At 48.5% G+C, this 24,683-nt stretch overlaps 1 protein-coding gene across 1 annotated transcript in view; it reads right to left on the bottom strand.

The window, feature by feature from the left end:
* EFL1 (elongation factor like GTPase 1) overlaps positions 1–24,683 on the bottom strand; it is a 472,312-nt gene that overhangs the window by 401,338 nt on the left and 46,291 nt on the right. Inside the window, exons 8-10 of the mRNA XM_075345858.1 lie at positions 20,483–20,606; positions 1,164–1,240; positions 940–1,076 (exon numbers count right to left, since the gene is read on the bottom strand). Coding sequence (XP_075201973.1) covers positions 940–1,076; positions 1,164–1,240; positions 20,483–20,606 — 338 coding nt within the window. The remainder of the gene's footprint in view (positions 1–939; positions 1,077–1,163; positions 1,241–20,482; positions 20,607–24,683) is intronic.

Here is a 24,683-nt window from a genome sequence, read left to right as displayed (position 1 = left end):
TGCTATAGTTAAAAATACTGTATTTATCAAGATTATAAGATGCACTTTTCCTCCCAAAACTTTGGGAGGAAAATGAGGGGTGCGTCTTAAAATCTGAATATAGCTTACCGGGGGGTGGTGCAGAGGGGTCGGCCCTGCACTGCAATGCTCTGTGCAGCGGCGGGCGGCCATGCTATGTAAGGCTCTGTGCAGCGGTGGGTGGCCCTGCTATGCAAGGCTCTGTGTGGTGGTTGCGGCCCTGCTCTGCGAAGCTATGGGCGGCAAGACACAGGCCATTCAGAAGATGTCAGCAGTAAGGGCTTTCAAATAATGACACAGAGTAGGTGCGTGCACAGATGGCTCAAGCTCTCATCTGCGCACGTGCCAACTGCGGCCGCCATTTCTTTAAAGCTCTCACAGCAGACATCTTCAGAATGGTAGTGCAGTGCCAGCTGCCCGCAGTGAGTATCTGGGCCCCCTCTATACCGCCGATCGCATCATCACCGTGCTCCTATACAGATGCTGCCTCCTGTGACCCCCGCTGCCGTCCCACCTCCCCGGTAAGACACCACCGAATTATAAAACAGACCCTGTATTTATTTTTTTTGTTTACTTTTTTTATCTCTAAATTTGGGGTGCGTCTTATAATCCGGTGCGTCTTATAAAACAAAAAAATACAGTATCTCCCAATTTTTCTTCTTTAGCTTCTAAACCCAGTATAATATTGAGATACATACAAAATAAGTATAATTTGCAGTTAAAGTGGAAAAAAATGAAGTGAAAGAACTGTGCAAAATCTAGAATACCTGCCGGCCCAGTCAGGTATAACCAGAGAGCGTTCTGATAAAGGTGCCCATATTCTCCTCCCTCCTGGTGAGGCCAGCCTCAGACTGAGGAGCAATGGTGGACTCCAGAATGACGGCATAGTACTGGCCTGATCACAGTCACTACAAAGGATACTGAGCACAGCCTGTGAAATAGGAAGCCACTGATTGCAAATTGCGCTCACGTGAACCTTTGGGTCTGAGTGTCGGGATTCTCGAGCGTTGATTTTCAATCCCAAGGAAGAAACTATTTTGTCAATTTTCTCTTTCTCCCTAGGAATCAAAACACAATATATACTTGCAGTGTATAAACATTTAGGCTCGCAGATACACACACTTATAGCTTGGGGCCTCGCTGACCTTTTCATAACAGCATCGTAAAGGCTCCACATGTTATCCAAGATGAGTTGCACAAATAAAGGTTTCTTTCCCTTGCTCTGTAAAATAAAAAAAAAAAAAAATGCATTGAAGGAACTGACAAAATGCAGCAACAAAAGTATGATATACATTGAATAAAAAGGAGTGCACACTGACAAATGAGAAGAGCGGGGAACACTACTAGAGTTGAGCGCGGTTCGAGGTTCTCCAGTTCTAGGCTCGAGTGATTTTGGGGCCTGTTCTAGATCGAACTAGAACTCGAGCTTTTTGCAAAAGCTCGATAGTTCTAGAAACGTTCGAGAACGGTTCTAGCAGCAAAAAAACAGCTAAATCCTAGCTTGGTTTCTGCTGTAATAGTGTAAGTCACTCTGTGAATCACACTATTATGACATTTCAGTGTATAGTGTGCGTGAACAGCGCCTTCAGATCACTGCTGTTTCTATAATGGCGATCGCCATTTTTTTTTTTTCCTTGTCTTCCTTCCCTAAGCGCGCGCGTGTAGTGGGGAGGGCCAGCATATCAGCCAATCCCAGACACACACACAGCTAAGTGGACTTTTAGCCAGAGAAGCAACGGCATGTGTGATAGGATGTCCATGTCACATGTCCCTGCATTATAAAACCGGACATTTTCCTCCAGGACGCCATTATCTCTTCTGCGTCTTTGGTGTCAGACATCACTGGCGCAGCTCCGTCCTTTGTCCTATCGCTGATACAGCTGTATGCGCTCCATACACAGCGCTGGCCAGCTTAGGGAGAGCACTTTCTAGCAGTCCTTTTAAGGGCTCAAACCGGCAGGGTCAGAGTTAAGGTGACAGGTCCTGAAAACAGCGACAGTGTCTGTGTAGCAAAGGTCAGGGATTTCCTCCCTGCATTTCCCTATTAGGAGAGAATAGAAAGGCAGGCTTCCATTCCTCTACCCAGAGCCCCACAATCCTGGCACTGTACCCTCCTGTCCTCTGCACACTCCAACTCATTATAACTAAGCCATTATACTAGCAAACACTCAGTGTACCTAGTGGCATCCTATACGTGGCTATTGGACTTTGCTATAGTCCCACTAGTGCAAAGATATTTGCAGAGCGCGTCTGCCTGCATTGCACACTCCAACTCATTATAACTAAGCCATTATACTAGCAATTTTTGCTGCCAGTTTAAGGGCCGTAGTTGCATTGTCAAGGATATTTATTCTTTATTATTCTGCTGTTAATAAAGCTAGACCACCACTGCAATCTACACCACCTCTCAATTTTTATTACCACATTTTCAGTCCACAATCTTGTCGCAATCAACATGAGTGGCAAAATGACAGATGCTGGTGGAAAGGGGAAGAGGCATGGTGGAAAAGGCAAAAAAGGTTTTGTCCGTGGGGAAGGTGGCAAAGCTCCATTATCATCTGCTGAAGATAGACCATCTACCAGCAAAAGTAAGATGTCTACTACTTACCGTGGACAATCCGATGTGCTCCCTTTTTTACGGACACGAACAACAGGAACAAAGGTAGATGATGGGCAAAAAAGGAAAATGCTTGAATGGATCTCAAGTGGTCCAACAAGTTCCCTCTCAGCCACTTCAAGTACCGCATCCAAAAAACACCAGTCCTCTGAGTTGTCATCCCAATCAAACTTGCTTTCTCCCAGCTCTGAAGTCTCCATCAGCCCTGCACAGTATGGTGGAACTGAGATGGCCGAGTCTGCAGAGCTGTTCAGTCACACTATAGCCTGGGAATCAGAGGTCTGCTCCCAAGCTACAGTGAGTACAGAACAGGAAATGGTCTGCAGTGATGCCCAGAACCTTTGTGACTCTGATTCAGGCCGTGAGGACCAAGTTTCTGAGCATAATGTTGACCCTTTGTCACAAACTGTAACACCTGTGGTTATAGACAATGAGGAACATTCTGATGAAGATGAGACGCAGATACCCGATTGGGATGACAACTTAAATATTCGGTCAGGGCAAGAAGAGGCTCGGTCTGAGGGGGAGGGGAGTGCAAACACAACAATTGATGATGAAGTTCTAGATCCCACCTACTGTCAACCCCCAGTCAGGCACTCGAGGAGGTCAACAGAGGCGGTGGAGGAGGATGCAACCGACGACGAAGTTACCTTGCGCCTTCCTGGACAGAGTCGGAGCACTGGTAGCACGTCTACAACTGCATCCTCAGCCACCACTCTGCCTCTGAGCATTATTCGGGGTGGATCAACAGGTCGCATGGCCTCTAAGCCTTGCCTAGCCTGGTCCTTTTTTGACATAGAAAAAGATCGCCCAAATTATGTGATCTGTAAAATTTGTCATGGTTCTCTTAGTAGAGGTCAAAACCTCAGCAGTTTGACAACTTCTTCCATGAATCGTCACATGAATAAATATCATATGGCCCGGTGGGAAGCTCACCGTGCTGCAATGCGGCCTAGCGGAGCGAACCATCCACCGCCTGCCCCTTCCAGTGCATCCGCGCGCTCGTCATCTTCTAGGACTGTGGGGACAGCTGTCACACCTGTTTTTCCACCCACAACTTCCACCACTGTAACCGCAACAGGCAGTTTGCTTGGTAGGTCGTCAGTTGTTTTGGAAGGGGAAACAAGTGAGTGTGTACAGCTCTCTCAGACATCGATAGCACCAACTTTGGATGAAGGCAAGATCATGTCTCCGCCTGCACTTTCCTCACAAACCTGCATTTTTCCAGGGACACCCTACTCAACACCGTCTACACACAGCAGCCAGATCTCTGTCCCTCAGATGTGGTCAAATAAAAGGCCACTTCCTGCGACCCATGACAAAGCTAAGAGGTTGACTCTATCCCTCTGTAAGCTCTTGGCTACCGAAATGCTGCCTTTCCGCCTAGTGGACACACAGGATTTTAGAGACCTTATGTCTGTCGCTGTGCCCCAGTACCAGATGCCTAGTCGCCACTACTTCTCTAAGAAAGGTGTGCCTGCGCTACACCAGCATGTCGCACACAACATCACCGCTTCATTGAGAAACTCTGTGTGTGAACGGGTGCATTTCACCACCGATACTTGGACCAGTAAGCATGGACAGGGACGTTACATGTCGCTGACTGGGCACTGGGTAACTATGGTGATAGATGGTGAAGGGTCTGCTGCACAAGTTTTGCCGTCCCCACGACTTGTGTGTCAATCCTCTGTCTGTCCAAGTTCCGCCACTGCTTCTGCATCCTCCACCTCCGCCCCAAGCCTGCCTGGTCAGGCCACCAGCGTTCTCACTGCGCAGAAGGAATCACGCACCCCTCATTACTATGCTGGCAGCAGAGCGCAACGGCATCAGGCGGTCTTTAGCTTGACATGTCTTGGGAATAAGAGTCACACAGCTGAGGAGTTGTGGTCAGCTCTGCGGTCCGAGTTTAATAAATGGTTGTCTCCACTCAACCTGCAGCCTGGTAAGGCCGTGTGCGACAATGATGCAAACCTGGGTGCGGCCCTTCGCCTGGGCAAGGTGACACACGTACCTTGTATGGCTCACGTGTTGAACCTTGTCGTGCAGCAATTTTTAACACAGTATCCCGGCCTAGATGGCCTTCTGAACAGGGCACGAAAACTGTCTGCTCACTTCCGCCGTTCAAGCCCCGCAGCTGAGCGACTTGCATCGCTCCAGAAGTCTTTCGGCCTGCCGGTTCATCGCCTGAAATGCGATGTGGCGACACGCTGGAATTCAACTCTCCACATGTTACAGCGACTGTGGCAGCACCGCCGTGCCCTGGTGCAATACGTCATGACGTATAGCCTGGGCCAACGAGATGCAGAGGTGGGGCAGATCACCCTGATGGAGTGGTCTCAGATCAAGGACCTATGCACCCTTCTGCACAGTTTCGACGTGGCGACGAATATGTTTAGCGCTGACAATGCCATTATCAGCATGACGATTCCAGTCATTTACATGCTGGAACACACGCTAAACACTATTCGGAGTCAGGGGGTGGGACAACAGTAAGGGGATGAACTACAGGAGGATTCATATGCGCAAGACACAACAACATCACCAAGGTCCAGACGTTCATCATCACCAAGGCGCCAGGCATGGGAGCATGGGGTACAGGGATCAACAAGGGCGCATGGTAGCAGGCGAGATGTTGAGGAAGGTGCAGGAGAACATGAAGAAATGGAGGACGAACTGTCCATGGACATGGAAGACTCAGCAGATGAGGGAGACCTTGGTCAAATTTCAGTAGAAAGAGGTTGGGGGGAGATGTCAGAGGAAGAAAGAACGGTTAGCACCTCTATGCCACAAACACAGCGTGGACTTGGTCCGCATGGCTGCGCAAGACACATGAGTGCCTTCTTGTTGCACTACCTCCAACATGACCCTCGTATTGTCAAAATTAGAAGTGATGATGATTACTGGCTTGCCACACTATTAGATCCCCGGTACAAGTCCAAATTTTGTGACATAATTCCAGCCATAGAAAGGGACGCACGTATGCAGGAGTATCAGCAGAAGCTGTTACTCGATCTTAGATCTGCTTTTCCACCAAACAACCGTGCAGGTGCAGGGAGTGAATCTCCCAGTTGTAACTTGACAAACATGGGACGGTCTCGTCATCTTCAACAGTCTACACGTACCAGTAGGACCGTATCTGGTGCTGGTAACAGCAATTTTATGGAATCTTTTCATAATTTTTTTAGACCCTCTTTTGCAAGGCCACCAGAGACAACAAGTCTGACACATAGTCAACGGCTGGAGAGGATGATACAGGAGTATCTCCAAATGAACATCGATGCCATGACTGTGCAACTGGAGCCTTGCTCCTTTTGGGCTTCAAACCTAGAAAAATGGCCAGAGCTCGCAACTTACGCCTTGGAGATTTTGTCGTGTCCAGCTGCCAGCGTTGTCTCTGAACGTGTCTTCAGTGCTGCTGTGTGTGTGCTGACAGATAAGCGCACGCGTCTGTCCAGTGACAATGTGCTGAAAGGGGGGAGAGAAAAGGCGCAAATAGGGTTTTACCCGGTATTAACCGTGTAAGGATGTAGAAAGATACACTCACCTGGAGCGGTTGTGCCAGTCACAACCCCTTGTAAAGCATATGAGTGTCCGCGTGGTTCCAGCAGCAGCCCCGTGAAGACTTAGTGAAAAAAGGACATTATATATATATATATATATATATATATATATATATATATATATATATATATATATATATATATATATATATATATATATATATATATATATATATATATATGTGAGAATCGGGTTTTAGCCGCGCTAAGTAACCACTGTTGCCAGGATGTAGTTTATATTGAAAAACTCTTTCTTTATTACAGCCTCCAACGCGTTTCAGAGACATAAGCCGTCTCCTTCTTCAGGGAAAAAGAGAATACATGCATAGTACACAGGCCAGTTACTTATAGAGGAGTTCAATACGCCATGCTACCAGCTATGACGTCAATGCTCTCATGCTCTCATGGTTTTTCAATATAAACTACATCCTGGCAACAGTGGTTTCTTAGCGCGACTAAAACCCGATTCTCACACATATATATATATATATATATATATATATATATATATATATATATATATGTCCTTTTTTCACTCAGTGACAATGTGGACAGACTGACGTTCATCAAAATGAACAAGTCATGGATCCAGAAGGAATTTACAACCCCTGTGTCCTCCTGGGGAGAGTAAATGCTTGTGGATTTGGAATGTGCTTGATGCAAATCTAGCTGTGAAGTGTACAACTAGGGCACAAGTGCTGCCACTGAATGGGTGGGTGTGTGTGGGGCACAATTTTTGGAAAAAAGGGAGACTCCGCTTGGAGTCACCTTGCGGTGTTTTACATGACTTTAGAAGGGCGTGCCATGCCTATATCTGTGTCTCCTCCTCTTTTTCTTTGTCCAGCTCTTTTGTTTTCGCATGAGTATATGTCCTTGTCACTTTCCCATGTGTTTGAGTTGTTTGTCACCTTTTGGACACCTTTGAGGGTGTTTTCTAGGTGTTTTTCTGTGTTTGTGATTGCTTGCCATTGTTTCCTATGCAGTTCGAGTTCGGTTCGTCGAACGTTCGACGAGTCGAACTCGAACGGGACCTCCGTTCGGCGAACCGGCCTCGAGCCGAACCGGGACCGGTTCGCTCATCTCTAAACACTACACCAATGTAACGGCAGCAGAAGGAAGCGCCCGCAGGACGTCAGCTCTAATCAGCAAAGGCATCATTGTTTCAGCTTACAAATGTAATGCACTGAACAATATATATTATATACCCGGTTTCCCCGAAAATAAGACAGGGTCATATATTAATTTTTGCTCCCAAAGATGCTCTAGGTCTTATTTTCAGGGGATGTCTTATTTTTCCATGAAGAAGAATTGACATTAAATTGTTGAACAAAAAAAAAAAGTGAACATTTATTATATTCTGTATAGTAGTGGTCATCACAAACCAGTAGAAATAGAAAAACTGTGAATCCTAGCAAGAATTTCTGGTTACTACCAGTATTTCCATGTACAATATGCCCTGGTGTTCTGTTCAGGGGCATGCTTCAAAACAAAAACTTACTTTCGGGGAGGCCTTATTCTCGTATTCAGCAAAACCTCTGTACTAGGTCATTTTCAGGGAATGTCTTTTCGGAGAACAGTGTGAGTGTGTGTGTGTGTGTGTGTGTGTGTGTGTGTGTGTGTGTGTGTGTGTGTGTGTTTTATATATAGAGATTTTTTAATGGTGTACACAGGTGTAAAGTATTGAAGAGTGATGCACTCATTCTCCCCTGGCAGCTGCTGCTGTGGTTTGAATGGCGCTTCTGCGCAAAAATGGTACCATTAAAAACGACAGTTCAAGACACAAAAAATAAGCATACATAGGTAAGGATGGTTGACTTTACCTATATAGTCTTCTACTGGGCATTGCTCCCACTAATCAGTTCCCTACTCCACACTGATGAGGGGCAAATACCCCGAAACAGCTGTCTGTGGATGGATACCATGTTTTGGTATAGGCGGTTTCCTTGACTGGAGACTGCCCTTCCCGTGGTTGTTCCTTCCCGGTGAAAGACCTGGCTAGTTTCCTGCCAGTGTTGAGAAACATGTGATGGTGTCTCCACGGCATTCTTGTTTTGCATATTTTCTCAGGGGGCCTTGTTCTAGTGTCACTGCGTCGAGAAACACCTGATGGTGTCTCCGCGGTATTGGATGTTGATCTCCCCGAGGTCAACCATCCTTACCTATGCTGTGGTCTGATTGGCAGAAATGCTGACATATCTATAGTGCACCACTTTAGCACTGCAGTCAATCACTTAGCTCAGTCGATGTAGTCAGGACGAGCCGATGAGTTCAGCAATTAGTTGCAGCAGTGATGTGCGCTGTAAATGTGACGTCACCGCTGCAAGACCGGAGCAGCACTAGAGACTCAGCACTAGAGACTCAGCACTGGACTTGGGGATGAGTAGCAATGGGTAGGTCCAAATCACAGTGTAAATTTCTCTCTCTGATTCGTATATTTTATTCATATATGTAACATACATACGTACCATGTGTATGTATGTAAATATAAATCATACGCACACACGTACATATCATACAAATGTATGTACACATGTATGTGTGTATGTCTGGGATTGGCATCTGCACTGTCGCTGCTACAGCCACAATATTTTGCACTCACACGTCTGGACCCCGAGAGCGTCATAGGCTATGTTGTGAGACGTAATTTTAACCCCGCGCGTTCCAATTTACCAATCAATTTTGCCCCCATTACATAATGGGGAAAAAGTGAAACGAAAAGTGTATCCGCACCGTCGCATTTACAATCACGAAATTTTGCACAGACACCTCATGTGACCCAGGGAACGTCGTAAACTATGTTTTGACAGGAAAATGTAACACCGCGCTTTACAGTTACTCTCCAAAAAACATGGCTCCATTACAGTAAATGGAGCCTGGAACTACAGGTTATTAGTACGAGCTGTGATTGGTTGCTATAGAAACAAAAGACATTCATAGTATAAGAAGCTTATATGTGAGGTAATAAGATGTCAATGGGGAGACGGGGAAAGAGACAGACGGGGAAAGAGACAGACGGGGAAAGAGACAGACGGGGAAAGAGACAGACGGGGAAAGAGACAGACGGGGAAAGAGACAGACGGGGAAAGAGACAGACGGGGAAAGAGACAGACGGGGAAAGAGACAGACGGGGAAAGAGACAGACGGGGAAAGAGACAGACGGGGAAAGAGACAGACGGGGAAAGAGACAGACGGGGAAAGAGACAGACGGGGAAAGAGACAGACGGGGAAAGAGACAGACGGGGAAAGAGACAGACGGGGAAAGAGACAGACGGGGAAAGAGACAGACGGGGAAAGAGACAGACGGGGAAAGAGACAGACGGGGAAAGAGACAGACGGGGAAAGAGACAGACGGGGAAAGAGACAGACGGGGAAAGAGACAGACGGGGAAAGAGACAGACGGGGAAAGAGACAGACGGGGAAAGAGACAGACGGGGAAAGAGACAGGGACAGAGACAGGCAGACAGGGAAGGAGGAGACAACCAGAGAGACAGACAAAGATGGGGAAAGAGACAGACGGAGCACATTACGTGGCCAATTTAGTTAAATATGGGTGGAATATCTGTGGTGTTAAAATATATGTTGTGAAATGCTTCTATTAGCTTAGTTTTTGCCTTTTAATAATTACATTTCTATTTGTTTTGTGGTTTTTGCGTGAAGAATACATTTTTGTTAATACATTCTATTTTGTTAACAGCAGTTATTAACCTGGGCGAAGCCGGGTAGTACAGCTAGGGTATATATATATAAAAATATTGTGCAAGTTATAGGAGACGCTCCGTTTTAGGAACAAACTGAACTCATGTACAAAAATTGATCTGTTCCATCGGTTGAGTAAATATAAGCATGGCAGCCCACTTAATATTTAGGGGACCCATCTGGATTCCGTTTGGCATCTGCTTTTTTTTTTGTGTGTAGGACTTATTGATGTTCTAAAAATTACAGACACATAAGGGAATCCAGACAGACCCTATAATAACGGACGGGGCCTATAATTGCAGAGCTAAGAAATAGATCACTTTTGCTGATGAATTCCGTCTGACCATTCCTAAACAGAACAGTTTTAAAAAAATAATCACAAAGACACTGCTAGTTGGGAAATAAAAAAAAAATTCTCTAATCTGAGCCTCCAGTTCTAATAATCCTTCATTTATCAGCTGATACCTAGGTATTAATTATTATTATTCCACAGCATCTTATTACATTTTCTTGGCGTGGGTAATTTGACTGCCCAGTCCAGTAGCTAAATTCCCCATTATTACAATCATTAGCACTAATGCAGCTGTCATGTTACACTGAGATGTACTGTAAGGTAATAAACCAAGCGGAAAATAAAGCAACCTACAGTGAGAATAGAAATGGAAAGGAGCGCCGGTCACAAGGAGCGTGATCACACCTCGCAGTATGGGCAGCTTTCAAGTGTACAACTTGTGTATAAGAAAGGGGTCAAACGTTTATCTTGGCAAATCTCGCCCTCAATGGTATAGGTAAAAGCCCATGTAGACTGCTCATATGCAGCCGCTCAATGACCACCGACGGGCGACATGCAAGCCGATCGGGGAAGAGCTTGTAAGCACTGAGCTACTTTCCTAGGAGGACTAAATACTGCTGAAAAGCCTGCAGCCATGGCCAATAAGATCTGCAAAAAGCTGTACATATAAAATTAAGAAATCTTCAGTTCCTGAGAATGGAGAGAATCTTAAATCGCGAGTAACTGAAAAGTAGCTGATTTTTACAAGCAATTTGCAATTTTACCCATATATGAAGATGAGACAAAACAGAAAAAGAACACCTCAGCTCCAGAAATGGAGAAAATGACTTTCTTCTCCCTGGAGCTGCTTGCTTTCAGTCATTGTGGCAGTGCAGGGGCGGTTATAGTCACAGTGACACTGATTGACAGCCTGCTCCGCAGTGAATGTGCAGCATGTTTGCAGAGCAGGCTGTCAAAGCGTGGAGGGATTGATTACAGCTGAGCTCAGTGAAAAGATCGGTGATTATTAGGCTATCTGCCCACGCTGCGGAAAATTTGTGGAATTTGCCGCAATTTTTTTGCGGAAATTCCGTGGATTTCTCAAAAATACGCAGTACGGTGAGTTCCCAGCCATTTCTATGGCATTTTGGAAGTGCTGTGCCATGCTGTGGTTTTTTCCACAGCAGAAATAATGCAGATTGCCCTGCGGAAAAATCTGCAGCGTCAGAATTATTCCTGCGGATATTTCCACACGATATTATACTTGCCTGCCTTGATAGAAAAACACAGGAGTCACTTTCCTCCGGTGCAAAGGAGAGCAGTGAATGCCAGGAGCGGACAGCAGGAGGTGGGCAGGGCCTGCACGAGCTCTGGTCATGTGACAGCCAGAGCTAGTTCAGGCCCGCCCACCTTCTCCGTAATGTGCAGACAGACCCGGCCGCCGGAAAGTGATGTGCTGCGTGATGGAGGCAAGCATGAACTCACCGATCACTCCAGCACTTGTTCTGCATTGAGGATGCAGTGCCCAAGCCATGGTACTGTATCCTCAATGCAGAATGCCTGCACCATATCCGCAGGACATTCCGCAAATAAACCGCAGCACAAAACAGACAAAGTTGTGCTGCGGATTTCTGGGAGCTCCTGCAGAATGTCCTGCAGATATGTCCACAGGACACTTTCCCCGTGGGCACATAGCCTTAGGGTACGTGCACACGATCAGGGTTCAGTGCGCTGCAGTCTCTCGCTTGTGTTCTCCCTACGAAGGATGCTTGTGACTCCACAGCAAAGAATTGACATGCTCGGCCTTGGAAAGCCGCACTGCAGGTCAGTTTTCGCTGCGGGCCGTACACTGACAGTGGGCATGGAATTTCTAGAAATCCCATCCACTGTGCGTGTACTGTACATCGCTGCGTTTTGTACGCATCTGTAGCATGCTGTGTCCAAAAATCTGTGAACAATGATCGTGGGCACGAATCCTTACACCTTTCTGCACCACCTGGGAACAATTGGCTGCAGGGAAAATAAAACCTCATTTTCTCCATGCAGCCGCTGTTCCAGTATGCCAGCTGCAGAGCATTTAAACCTCGTCTACCTGCAGATAAACCCTATATATGCAGGTAAATAATGTTTCTATTCTAGATGTGAAATTCTGACATGCTATACCTTAATTTGAATAAATGCATTCCCCAGAAGATAATCAATTTGGTCAAAACTCTGCATTTTGCAGTTGCTGGGTTATTCTTCCTGGAGCTGTACAAATAAAATGGCAAAACCTTGTCAACGTGGAATATCCCTTGCACACATATCCCAAACCGATCAGACTGCATCAGAAAGAATTGAGAAAAACTTGGTTGATCAGGGGATTAGTAAAACCCTGATGTCAATTTAAGGTGGAATAAAAAAAAAAAAAAGGAAGTACAACTCACATGAAGACACAGTGAGTACAAGGCTCTGCCCCATAAACGCAGAGTATTAAGCCTGCTTTACACCATATAATCCAGCATACGATATCGTATGCGATCGTACCCGCCCCCATCGTATGTGCGGCACGTTCAATTTGTTGAACGTGTCGCACAAACGAATAACCCCCCCGTCACACGTACTTACATTCCATACGACCTCGCTGTGGGCGGCGAACATCCACTTCCTAGAGTGGGAGGGACGTTCGGCGTCACAGCGACGACACACGGCAGCCGGCCAATAGAAGCGGAGGGGCGGAGATGAGCGGGACGTAACATCCCGCCCACCTCCTTCCTTCTGCATTGTCGGCGGGAGCCGCAGGACGCAGGTAAGATCTGTTCATCGTTCCCGGGGTGTCACACACTTCGATGTGTGCTGCCCCGGGTACGATGAACAATCTGACGTTCAATTTTTAGGAATTGAACGACGTGCATGCGATGAACGTTTTACCGTTCAATCGCAATCGCACGTAGCTGCTACACGCTACAATGTACCTTTACGATGCCGGATGTGCGTCACTTACGACGTGACCCCGGCGACACATCGTAAGATATATTGTAGCGTGTAAAGCGCCCTTTAGTGAGCGCAGATTGTGTTCATTACGGCGTTCTCTGCAGATCTAGAAACAGGCGACAGGCCACAGAAGTGAAGAATCTCCATGGAAAAGAAGGGAATTTGGTTTACTTACCGTAAATTCCTTTTCTTCTAGCTCCAATTGGGAGACCCAGACAATTGGGTGTATAGCTATGCCTCCGGAGGCCACACAAAGTATTACACTAAAAGTGTAAAGCCCCTCCCCTTCTGCCTATACACCCCCCGTGCTCACGGGCTCCTCAGTTTTGGTGCAAAAGCAAGAAGGAGGAAAAAATTATAAATTGGCTTAAAGTAAATTCAATCCGAAGGAATATCGGAGAACTGAAACCATTCAACATGAACAACATGTGTACACAAAAAACAGGGGTGGGTGCTGGGTCTCCCAATTGGAGCTAGAAGAAAAGGAATTTACGGTAAGTAAACAAAATTCCCTTCTTCTTTGTCGCTCCATTGGGAGACCCAGACAATTGGGACGTCCAAAAACAGTCCCTGGGTGGGTAAATAATACCTCATAATAGAGCCGCAACCGGCTCCGTCCTACAGGTGGGCAACCGCCGCCTGAAGGACTCGCCTACCTAGGCTGGCATCTGCCGAAGCATAGGTATGCACCTGATAGTGTTTCGTGAAAGTGTGCAGGCTCGACCAGGTAGCCGCCTGACACACCTGCTGAGCCGTAGCCTGGTGCCGCAAAGCCCAGGACGCTCCCACGGCTCTGGTAGAATGGGCCTTCAGCCCTGAGGGAACCGGAAGCCCCGAGGAACGATAAGCCTCGAGAATTGGTTCCTTGATCCATCGAGCCAGGGTTGATTTGGAAGCTTGTGACCCTTTACGCTGGCCAGCGACAAGGACAAAGAGTGCATCCGAGCGGCGCAGGGGCGCCGTACGAGAAATGTAGAATCTGAGTGCTCTCACCAGATCTAACAAGTGCAAATCCTTTTCACATTGGTGAACTGGATGAGGACAAAAAGAGGGTAAGGAGATATCCTGATTGAGATGAAAGGGGGATACCACCTTAGGGAGAAAGTCCGGAACCGGACGCAGAACCACCTTGTCCTGGTGAAACACCAGGAAGGGGGCTTTGCATGACAGCGCTGCTAGCTCAGACACTCTCCGAAGTGAAGTGACTGCTACTAGGAAAACCACTTTCTGCGAAAGGCGTGCGAGAGAAATATCCCTCATTGGCTCGAACGGTGGTTTCTGAAGAACCATCAGCACCCTGTTCAGATCCCAGGGTTCTAACGGACGCTTGTAAGGAGGGACGATGTGACAAACCCCCTGCAGGAACGTGCGTACCTGTGGAAGTCTGGCTAGGCGCTTCTGAAAAAACACAGAGAGCGCTGAGACTTGTCCCTTAAGGGAGCCAAGCGACAAACCCTTTTCCAATCCGGATTGAAGGAAGGAAAGAAAAGTGGGCAAGGCAAATGGCCAGGGAGTAAAACCCTGATCAGAGCACCAGGATAAGAATATCCTCCACGTCCTGTGGTAGATCTTGGCGGACGTTGGTTTCCTAGCCTGTCTCATAGTGGCAATGACCTCTTGAGATAACCCTGAAGACGCTAGGATCCAGGACTCAATGGCCACACAGTCAGGTTGAGGGCCGCAGAATTCAGATGGAAAAACGGCCCTTGAGACAGCAAGTCTGGTCGGTCTGGTAGTGCCCACGGTTGGCCGACCGTGAGATGCCACAGATCCGGGTACCACGACCTCCTCGGCCAGTCTGGAGCAACGAGGATGGCGCGGCGGCAGTCGGCCCTGATCTTGCGTAACACTCTGGCCAACAGTGCCAGAGGAGGGAATACATAAGGGAGTTGAAACTGCGACCAATCCTGAACTAGGGCGTCTGCCGCCAGAGCTCTGTGATCTTGAGACCGTGCCATGAATGTCGGGACCTTGTTGTTGTGCCGGGACGCCATTAGGTCGACGTCCGGCATTCCCCAGCGGCAACAGATCTCCTGAAACACGTCCGGGTGAAGGGACCATTCCCCTGCGTCCATGCCCTGGCGACTGAGAAAGTCTGCTTCCCAGTTTTCTACGCCCGGGATGTGAACTGCGGATATGGTGGAGGCTGTGGCTTCCACCCACAGCAGAATCCGCCGAACTTCCTGGAAGGCTTGCCGACTGCGTGTCCCGCCTTGGTGGTTGATGTATGCCATCGCTGTGGAGTTGTCCGACTGAATTCGGATCTGCTTGCCTTCCAGCCACGGCTGGAACGCCTTTAGGGCAAGATACACTGCCCTTATCTCTAGAACATTGATCTGAAGGGAGGACTCTGGCTGAGTCCAAGTCCCCTAAACCCTGTGGTGGAGAAAGACCGCTCCCCACCCTGACAGGCTCGCGTCCGTCGTGACCACCGCCCAGGATGGGGGCAGGAAGGATTTCCCCTTCGACAGAGAAGTGGGGAGGAGCCACCACTGAAGGGAAGCTTTGGCTGCCCGAGAAAGGGAGACGTTCCTGTCGAGGGACGTCGACTTCCTGTCCCATTTGCGGAGAATGTCCCATTGAAGAGGGCGCAGATGAAACTGCGCAAAAGGAACTGCCTCCATTGCTGCCACCATCTTCCCTAGGAAGTGCATGAGGCGCCTCAGGGGGTGTGACTGACCATGAAGGAGAGATTGCACCCCTGTCTGTAGTGAACGCTGTTTGTTCAGCGGAAGCTTCACTATCGCTAAGAGAGTATGAAACTCCATGCCAAGATATGTCAGTGATTGGGCCGGTGTCAGATTTGACTTTGGAAAATTGATGATCCACCCGAAACTCTGGAGAGTTTCCAGAGCAATGTTCAGGCTGTGTTGGCATGCCCCTTGAGAGGGTGCCTTGACAAGGAGATCGTCTAAGTAAGGGATCACCGAGTGTCCCTGAGAGTGTAGGATTGCCACCACTGTTGCCATGACCTTGGTGAAGACCCGTGGGGCTGTCGCCAGGCCAAAAGGCAGTGCCACGAACTGAAGGTGTTCGTCCCCTATGGCGAAGCGCAGGAAGCGCTGATGCTCTGGTGCAATCGGTACGTGGAGATAAGCATCTTTGATGTCTATTGATGCCAGGAAATCTCCTTGGGACATTGAGGCGATGACGGAGCGGAGCGATTCCATCCGGAACCGCCTGGTTTTCACATGCTTGTTGAGCAGTTTTAGGTCCAGAACGGGACGGAAGGATCCGTCCTTTTTTGGCACCACGAACAAGTTGGAGTAAAAACCGTGACCCCGTTGCTGAAGAGGAACAGGGATCACCACTCCTTCCGCCTTCAGGGTGCCCACCGCCTGCATAAGAGCCTCGGCTCTGTCGGGGGGCGGAGATGTTCTGAAGAAACGAATCGGAGGACGAGAGCTGAACTCTATCCTGTAACCGTGAGACAGAATGTCTCTCACCCATCGGTCTTTTACTTGTGGCAGCCAGGTGTCGCAAAAGCGGGAGAGCCTGCCACCGACCGAGGATGCGGTTTGAGGAGGCCGAAAGTCATGAGGAGGCCGCTTTGGGAGTGGTTCCTCCGGCGGTCTTTTTAGGACGTGACTTAGACCGCCATGCATCGGAGTTCCTCTGACCTTTCTGAGGCCTTTTGGACGAGGAAAATTGAGACCTGCCCGCGGTCCGAAAGGACCGAAACCTCGATTGTACCTTCCGTGGTTGAGGTCTGTTTGGTTTGGACTGGGGTAAGGATGAATCCTTTCCCTTGGATTGTTTAATGATTTCATCCAATCGCTCACCAAACAAGCGGTCGCCAGACAATGGCAAACCGGTTAAGAACTTTTTGGAAGCAGAGTCTGCCTTCCATTCACGTAGCCACATGGCCCTGCGGAGTACCACCGAATTGGCGGATGCCACCGCCGTACGGCTCACCGAGTCCAGGATAGCATTAATGGCGTAGGACGCAAACGCCGATGCCTGATTGGTGAAGGACACCACTTGCGGGGCAGATGTACGTGTTACAGCATTAATCTGCGCCTGACAAGCTTAGATAGCTTGGAGCGCCCATACGGCTGCGAATGCGGGAGCAAAAGACGCGCCTATAGCTTCATAGATGGATTTCAACCATAGTTCCAACTGTCTGTCAGTGGCATCTTTGAGTGAAGCCCCATCTTCCACTGCAACTATGGATCTAGCCGCCAGTCTGGAGATTGGAGGATCCACCTTAGGACACTGAGTCCAGCCCTTAACAACCTCGGGGGGGAAGGGATAACGTGTGTCCTTAAGGCGCTTGGAAAAACGCTTGTCTCGACAGTCTCGGTTTTTCTGGATTGCCTCTCTGAAGTCAGAGTGATCCAGAAACATATTTAATGTACGCTTTGGAAACCTGAAACGGAATTTCTCCTGAGAAGCAGACTCCTCAATTGGGGGAGCTGGGGGAGAAATATCCAACACCTGATTGATGGTCGCTATAAGGTCATTCACTACTGCGTCACCTTCAGGTGTATCAAGGTTGAGAGCGGCTTCAGGATCAGAATCCTGATCTGATACCTCCGCTTCATCCTCCAGAGAGTCCCCCTGCTGGGACCCTGAACAGTGTGATGAAGTGGAGGGAATTTCCCAGCGACCCCGCTTGGGCGGCCTGGGACTGCGGTCCGTGTCAGAGACCTCACCCTGTGACCTATGGGTTACCCCAGGGGCACTTTGCTGTTCCAAATGAGGGGGACCAGGGGTCAAGGATTGGACAGTGCCCGGGGCCTGAATCACCGGTCTGGACTGCAATGCTTCCAGTATTTTAGCAGACCATTTATCCATACTCTCAGACAGTTTGTCAGCAAAGGCTGCAAACTCCGTCCCTGTCACCTGGACAGTGGTAGCAGGTGGTTCCACCTGGGCCACCTGTAGCAGAGGCTCCGGCTGAGTAAGCGCCACAGGGGCCGAGCATTGCACACAATGAGGGTCAGTGGAACCTGCCGGTAGTACAGCTGTACAAGAGGTACAGGTTGCAAAGTACGCCTGTGCTTTGGCACCCTTGCTTTTTGCGGATGACATGTTGTCTCCTCTGAGAACAACCAGGAGGGTATATAGCCAAAAATAAACAGAGCGACCGTACAGTGCAAATGTATAGCCTATAAGCCTATATATATATATACACTTCGGTACTCAGTGGGGCCAGCACCAGAGGTGCTGCTTACCGACCGCTGAGAGCGGTTGTGTGATCACCAGAATCCCTGCCTGGGTCTCCCTGTGTTGTCTCTCCTCTCCAGCATCTGAATCGCTGACAGGAATGGCTGCCGGCGTTCTGTGGGGAGGAGGGGACCGTGGGCGTGCCCAAGAAAAGTGCGGGAATCTAGTGCCCCAGTGTACTGAGTAAGGAGGGAGGAGGATACAAATGTATGCTCCAGCCCTCGGCGCTGACGATCTGTGCAGCGTCCCGCCCTTCCCCTGACTGGCAGGCCTGTGGGCGGGAATAAACGACACTAGGCCGCAGAAGCCGGGGACTAAAGTTATAAGCGCGGCCGGCAATAAGCGCGGCCGCGCGGTAGTCCCCCGGCACACTAACACCTCCAGCAGTGCTGGAAAGTGTCTGGCACAAGCGCTCCATGTCCGGCGCATTAACACACCCAGCCGTGCTGGAAAGTGTCTGGCCCAAGCGCTCCATGCCCGGCGCACTAACACACCCAGCAGTGCTGGAAAGTGTCTGGCACAAGCGCTCCATGTCCGGCGCACTAACACACCCAGCCGAGCTGGAAAGTGTATGGCACAAGCGCTCCATGCGCAATAGTCCCCGGCGCACTAACACACCCAGCAGTGCTGCAATGTGTGTGGCACCAGCGCTCCATGCGCTGTCCCCACGGGGACACAGAGTACCTCACAGTAGCAGGGCCTTGTCCCTGACGATACCCGGCTCCTATCCAGCAGATTCCCAGGGGCTGCGGAGGGAGCACGGTCCCAGTGCCTGGAGACCGATCCGGTACCCACTTCACCCAGAGCCCATTAAGGGATGGGGAAGGAAAACAGCATGTGGCTCCTGCCTGTGTACCCGCAATGGGTACCTCAACCTTAACAACACCGCCGACAAAGTGGGGTGAGAAGGGAGCATGCTGGGGGCCCTGTTATGGGCCCTCTTTTCTTCCATCCGACCTAGTCAGCAGCTGCTGCTGACTAAGATGTGGAGCTATGCGTGGATGTCTGCCTCCTTCGCACAAAGCATAAAAACTGAGGAGCCCGTGAGCACGGGGGGTGTATAGGCAGAAGGGGAGGGGCTTTACACTTTTAGTGTAATACTTTGTGTGGCCTCCGGAGGCATAGCTATACACCCAATTGTCTGGGTCTCCCAATGGAGCGACAAAGAAACATTAGCTTTGCTATATTTACCAGTACAGTGACAGAGGCCATATACAGGAGTCATGAATCACTGCAAATTTAGCTTGCCGGTTTTATTAGCTCGGGTTGGCACTCCAAGAAACCATTAGCTAGGACAGAGGAAATGGGAGAAATACAGAAGCACGGTCAGGCCCAAGCATCAACGAGAAATGTGTTACAACACGAAGGCTACATAATACAATGAGAAATGAAGACACCTATAGCCAGGGAAAAACTAATATGTGAGTGCAAGCTCACAAGCCCAAAGGCAAGAGAGAACAAATAACCCTTTCACTGCCAGTGAAACGCAAAAGTCTGATTCACAAATTATTTTTTGCATTTTATAAAAGTGGACGCATGGCAGTGTGTAAACCCCAGGCAACACTCTACATTCATGGACGTCTTCATGCAAATAATTTAAAATTATGAGAAAAAAAAAAAAAAACAAGACCCAAACAGAGCCTGAGAGACACAGCAAATGTGTCATATGGCGAGTGTGTATGACGTAGCCGCCTCATGCACACAGGCTTCAGAAAGAGGACGAAGATGGCCAAAACAGGCGGCACCGGAGACGCCCATAAGGCCCACCGCGCGACCGTTAGGTAAGTATTATAAAGTGTTTATATTATACCCCCGGCCTGGGCTCTTATATATACAGCATTCTAACATGCTGTATATAAGAGCTGTGTGGTGGTGGCCGCAGCTTATAGGGCAAAAAACTGGGGACAGGTTCCCTTTAAGATAGGTACTGCATTCACTTAAGCTTATAACATTTTTTTATTTTATTTTTTAAGATAAAAATACATGGAATTTTTTTCTTTTTAAAATCATGTTAGTGATGCATATTGCATCATTTAAAACAAATTGAGGGCGGGTTAATATCCAAAAACGACATGAGTTTCACTTTAGGTACCCATGTGTCATAAATATATTTCCTACATATTACATACGATTAAAGCCATTTGAAAAGACAATCAGCCCATGGACAGTGAATATTACCTGAGCTCCCTTCATTATCTTCTTGGCCTTTGAATTCAGATAGTAATCTCCCCAGAGGGTCTTCAGCAGCACCGCCGGCTTAACACCAACTTTCTGACTATACAGCTGGGCAAAGTGATCGATTCTGTACATAGATACAAAAAAGAAAAAAAAAAGATTTCATATAGTCTGTTCACAACTTTCTTAACCTTTCTAAGGCTATGTTCCCACGATGCCTATCTGGCAAGTTTATGGTGTTGCCGTCTCTCCCCTGCACTGTTATGGGACTCCCTGGTGCCTGCGCACAGCATCTCCCCTGCACGGTTATGGGACTCCCCGGTGCCTGCGCACAGCATCTCCCCTGCACTGTTATGGGACTCCCTGGTGCCTGCGCACAGCATCTCCTCTGCACTGTTATGGGACTCCCCGGTGCCTGCGCACAGCATCTCCCCTGCACTGTTATGGGACTCCCCGGTGCCTGCGCACAGCATCTCCCCTGCACTGTTATGGGACTCCCCGATTCCTGCGCACAGCATCTGCCCTGCACTGTTATGGGACTCCCCGGTGCCTGCGCACAGCAAAAGTGAAGACTGTACCCACAGAAGAGTGAAAAGTACAGGAGGAGAGACGGCAGGCAGAATGCGCAGGTGCGGGATTTCCGGCCGCGCTCCTGATATCACAAGCACAAACTAAAGAGAAGAGGAGGAGAAATTGGGGATAATGAAGACCGGAGGTGGTCTTGTCTTATCTTCTCGACAACACAAGCCCCATAGCCTGGAAGACAGCAGATATAAAAGAGGATTTTTCCAAAATGGCCTACCATCCAGGAGGCATACAGGTATGGCTAATTTCACCTCTCTGCCACCTATATGTCCATATTAATAACTTAAAAAAAAAAAAAAAAAAAAAAAAAAAACACAAAAAGGGTGACAGATTACCTATTAGAGGAACAATAAACTGATCAGAGGATGCTCTTCTGCTGGGATGTACAGAGATTAGCTATAAATTAGAGGGGAGCCCATAAATAAGTGTTCAGTGTCCCTGTAAGGCCACCTCAGGAAAAAAGAAGCATCAAAAAGTTGTCAGTAAAATCACTGGGCAGTTTGTGTAACATCCGGATGTGCCAGGTCCTCCAAAATAAGAGAAAGTCTTTGCAGACAGGAATAAGGATCCAGAACAGAGAACCTCAGCTATGCAAGGGAATCTGTCAGCAGGTTTTTGCTACTTCATCTGAGAGCAGCATAATGTAGAGACAGAGACCCTGATTCCAGCGATGTATCACTTAGACTACTGGCTGCTGTCGTTCTGACACAGTCACCATTTTTAGATTTTGCCATGTAGCAGAGCTGAGTGAGCTTGTCCCACTGGCACCAGGCTCTATAGAGATTGTATATTGACAGTGAGGTGTCAGAGGAGCGGAGTGCCGGACTGCCGGCTCGTTACTTTCTAGTCCAAGCAATGACAAGTCCTGCTCTGTCACGCCGCTTAAACCAACATTTCAAAAAAAGCTGCTTTCACACATCTGGTTTGTGCGGTGTGGCTCAAACCGGCTTAAAAACCTATGCAACGGATGCGGCGAAAAAAACGGATCCATTGCATAAGTTCTTCCATGCGGCCCGTCAGTTTTGTGACGGATGCGGCTTGATACTGAGCATGCGCAGTGCAAAAAAACGCATCCGGCGTCCATAGGTCTGCATTGTAAATTGCGCCGAATCCGGCGCAATGCGTTTTTTTCGCCGCACAAAAAAAACGTGCCAGGCAACGTTTCATCCGGCTGCCGCATGGGCTAAATATGCCGGATCTGGCAAAAACCGGACGCAACGCAAGGCCATGCGGCACAATACGGCACTAATGCAAGTGTATGCAGAAAAAAACCCAACCGGCGGCAAAAAAAAAACGGTTGCCCTTTTTTCTGCAAAGAGCCGTATTGTGCCGCTCAGCAAAAACCGGATGTGTGAAAGCAGCCTAAACAACAGATCTCTGAATTCTATCTTTTAACCCTTGCAGCATGCTGTCTTCAGCTTACATAGCAAAAACCTGCTGACAGATTCCCTTTAACTTAGTGTCCACTAATACAGAATCTAAAATGCTTTTCTTACATCACCAGAAGTGTTCTTCCATAAATGCTATAGCTGCAATGCCAGGAGATAGTCACCATGAGGGCAGTAGTCTGAATTCTGCCAACTTAGGCTCAGGCCACACTACAGAGACCTGACAGTAACTGCAGTGTGTTTGTTTCTCACCTCTAAGATGTGACAGGAAATTAAATAGTCAGAAAATCGGTGGACGCAGGGTCAGGAGTCCCCCACCGATCCCTGAAAACTCTGGGTCCGTGTACTGCCCCACCATAAGTGTGCACGGAGTGGTGTACCGGACCCTGCACTCAGCCCCTTACACCACCTCTTGAGCAGCACATGTGAGTGGTGGGGGTCTCAGGACATAGACCCCCTCAGATCTGCAGTTCATGACCTGTCACGTGTTAGCGTTTATTTCCAACTTTCCTTTAACAGTCAATGGCCCTGACATGGATCATAACAAATCTGCCCCGGATTCTGTAAGACAGACGGCAGCTTATATATTATTACCTCTTCTACTTTCTGCCCCAATACATACAATACAAGGAAACCACGAGGAACTACCCTATTTTTCGTTTTATAAGACGCACCGGATTATAAGACGCACCCCAAATTTGGAGGGAAAAAAAGGTAAAAAAAAAAAAAATATGGGGTCCGTTTATAATCTGGTGGTGTCTTACCAGGAAGTGGGGCCTGCAGAGGAGCGGGAGTCACAGGAGGCAGGGGCGGTACTGAAGTACTGCAAGTAGTATAGAGGGGAGCCCAGATACTCACTGCGGGTGCTGGTCTGCGCGGGGTCGGTGGCGCTCTGCTCTGCGCGGGGCCGGTGGCGCTCTGCTCTGCGCGGGGCCGGTGGCGCTCTGCTCTGCGCGGGGCCGGTGATGGAGCAGCCGAGCAGAACGGAGCAGCCGAGCAGGACAGGACGGAAAGCTGTGCTCAGAGCAGCCGAGCAGGACGGAGCAGCCGTGCACAGAGCAGCCGAGCAGGACCGAGCAACTGTGCACAAAGCAGAACGGAGTGGCTCCAAACAGAACAGAGCGGCACGGCCCGATCCAGAACAGCGCGGCCCGATCCAGAACAGCGTCGCACAGACTGGCAGCGCCGTCAGCACAGTGCACTACTCGGAGCATCTCCCTGCCTCCTTTGACCCCTCTGCACAATCCCCCGGTAAGCTACATTCGGATTTTAAGACGAACCCCTCATTTTCCTCCCAAAGTTTTGGGAGAAAAAGTGCGTCTTATAATCTGAAAAATACGGTAATTTCTGGTAAGTCCCTATTTTATTTATGTGCCAATACAAACAATTAACCAAACTGATCTGCAGTAGGCGAGGCTCCTGTGCTTGCTGCCTGATCGGTATCACTGGAGCGATTTCTGTTCTTACAATGCACGCTATAATACGTCTTATGATGTAATACTGCACAATCTGCATTCAGAGTTCGGCATAAATAAAGTCTCGCCGACTCTTCCCATAGCGAGGACACTACTGCTTTCATCATAAACAGAAAAATGATGTGATAGCAGAAACACACCTGTTTTTATAGGAATTTACACATCATTTATAAAGCCACAGACAAATTACAACTGGGAACAGCGGAGGAAAATCACCTAAACTGAACCCCCCGGAGCATTGGCTGCGGACCCACAGCTCCATCTAGTGTCCAGTATAGAGTATTGCCAAAGAATGAAACAACACACCGCAGTGTATGCATTCCGGGATGAGCTGTGCACGACAGAGCGCACCAATGAGCCAGCACCGGGCCCAATGTACACCACTGAGCATTTCTTTTAACAGAAAACAACACTACTTCTTCATCTATGCTGATTTTTTTCTAAACCAGTAATGGTGCAGTTACAGATGGGACTTAGATGTGTAACTGGCATCATAAAAGCTACTAAATAAAAACAATAAATAAAGCCGAATAAACTAAGGCATGTATTCATTTATTAAAGGGAATTCCCATTAATGAAAAACTGATCAGATGTGTCAACGTCCGATAGATGCAGGCACCACTTCTAGGACCAGTATCGAAACGTCCCCATACACAGACGTAGGCCTCATTCACATGTCCGTGTTTCAGGTACATGTGACCTCTACTTTCACACGTACCGGACACATGGACAAACGTAGACTCATTAAAATTAATG

The sequence above is a fragment of the Anomaloglossus baeobatrachus genome, chromosome 4 (genome assembly GCF_048569485.1).
Source record: "Anomaloglossus baeobatrachus isolate aAnoBae1 chromosome 4, aAnoBae1.hap1, whole genome shotgun sequence".
Taxonomy (NCBI): domain Eukaryota; kingdom Metazoa; phylum Chordata; class Amphibia; order Anura; family Aromobatidae; genus Anomaloglossus; species Anomaloglossus baeobatrachus.
Note: the sequence above shows the minus strand (reverse complement) of the source record. Positions and strands in the feature narration are given on the sequence as shown.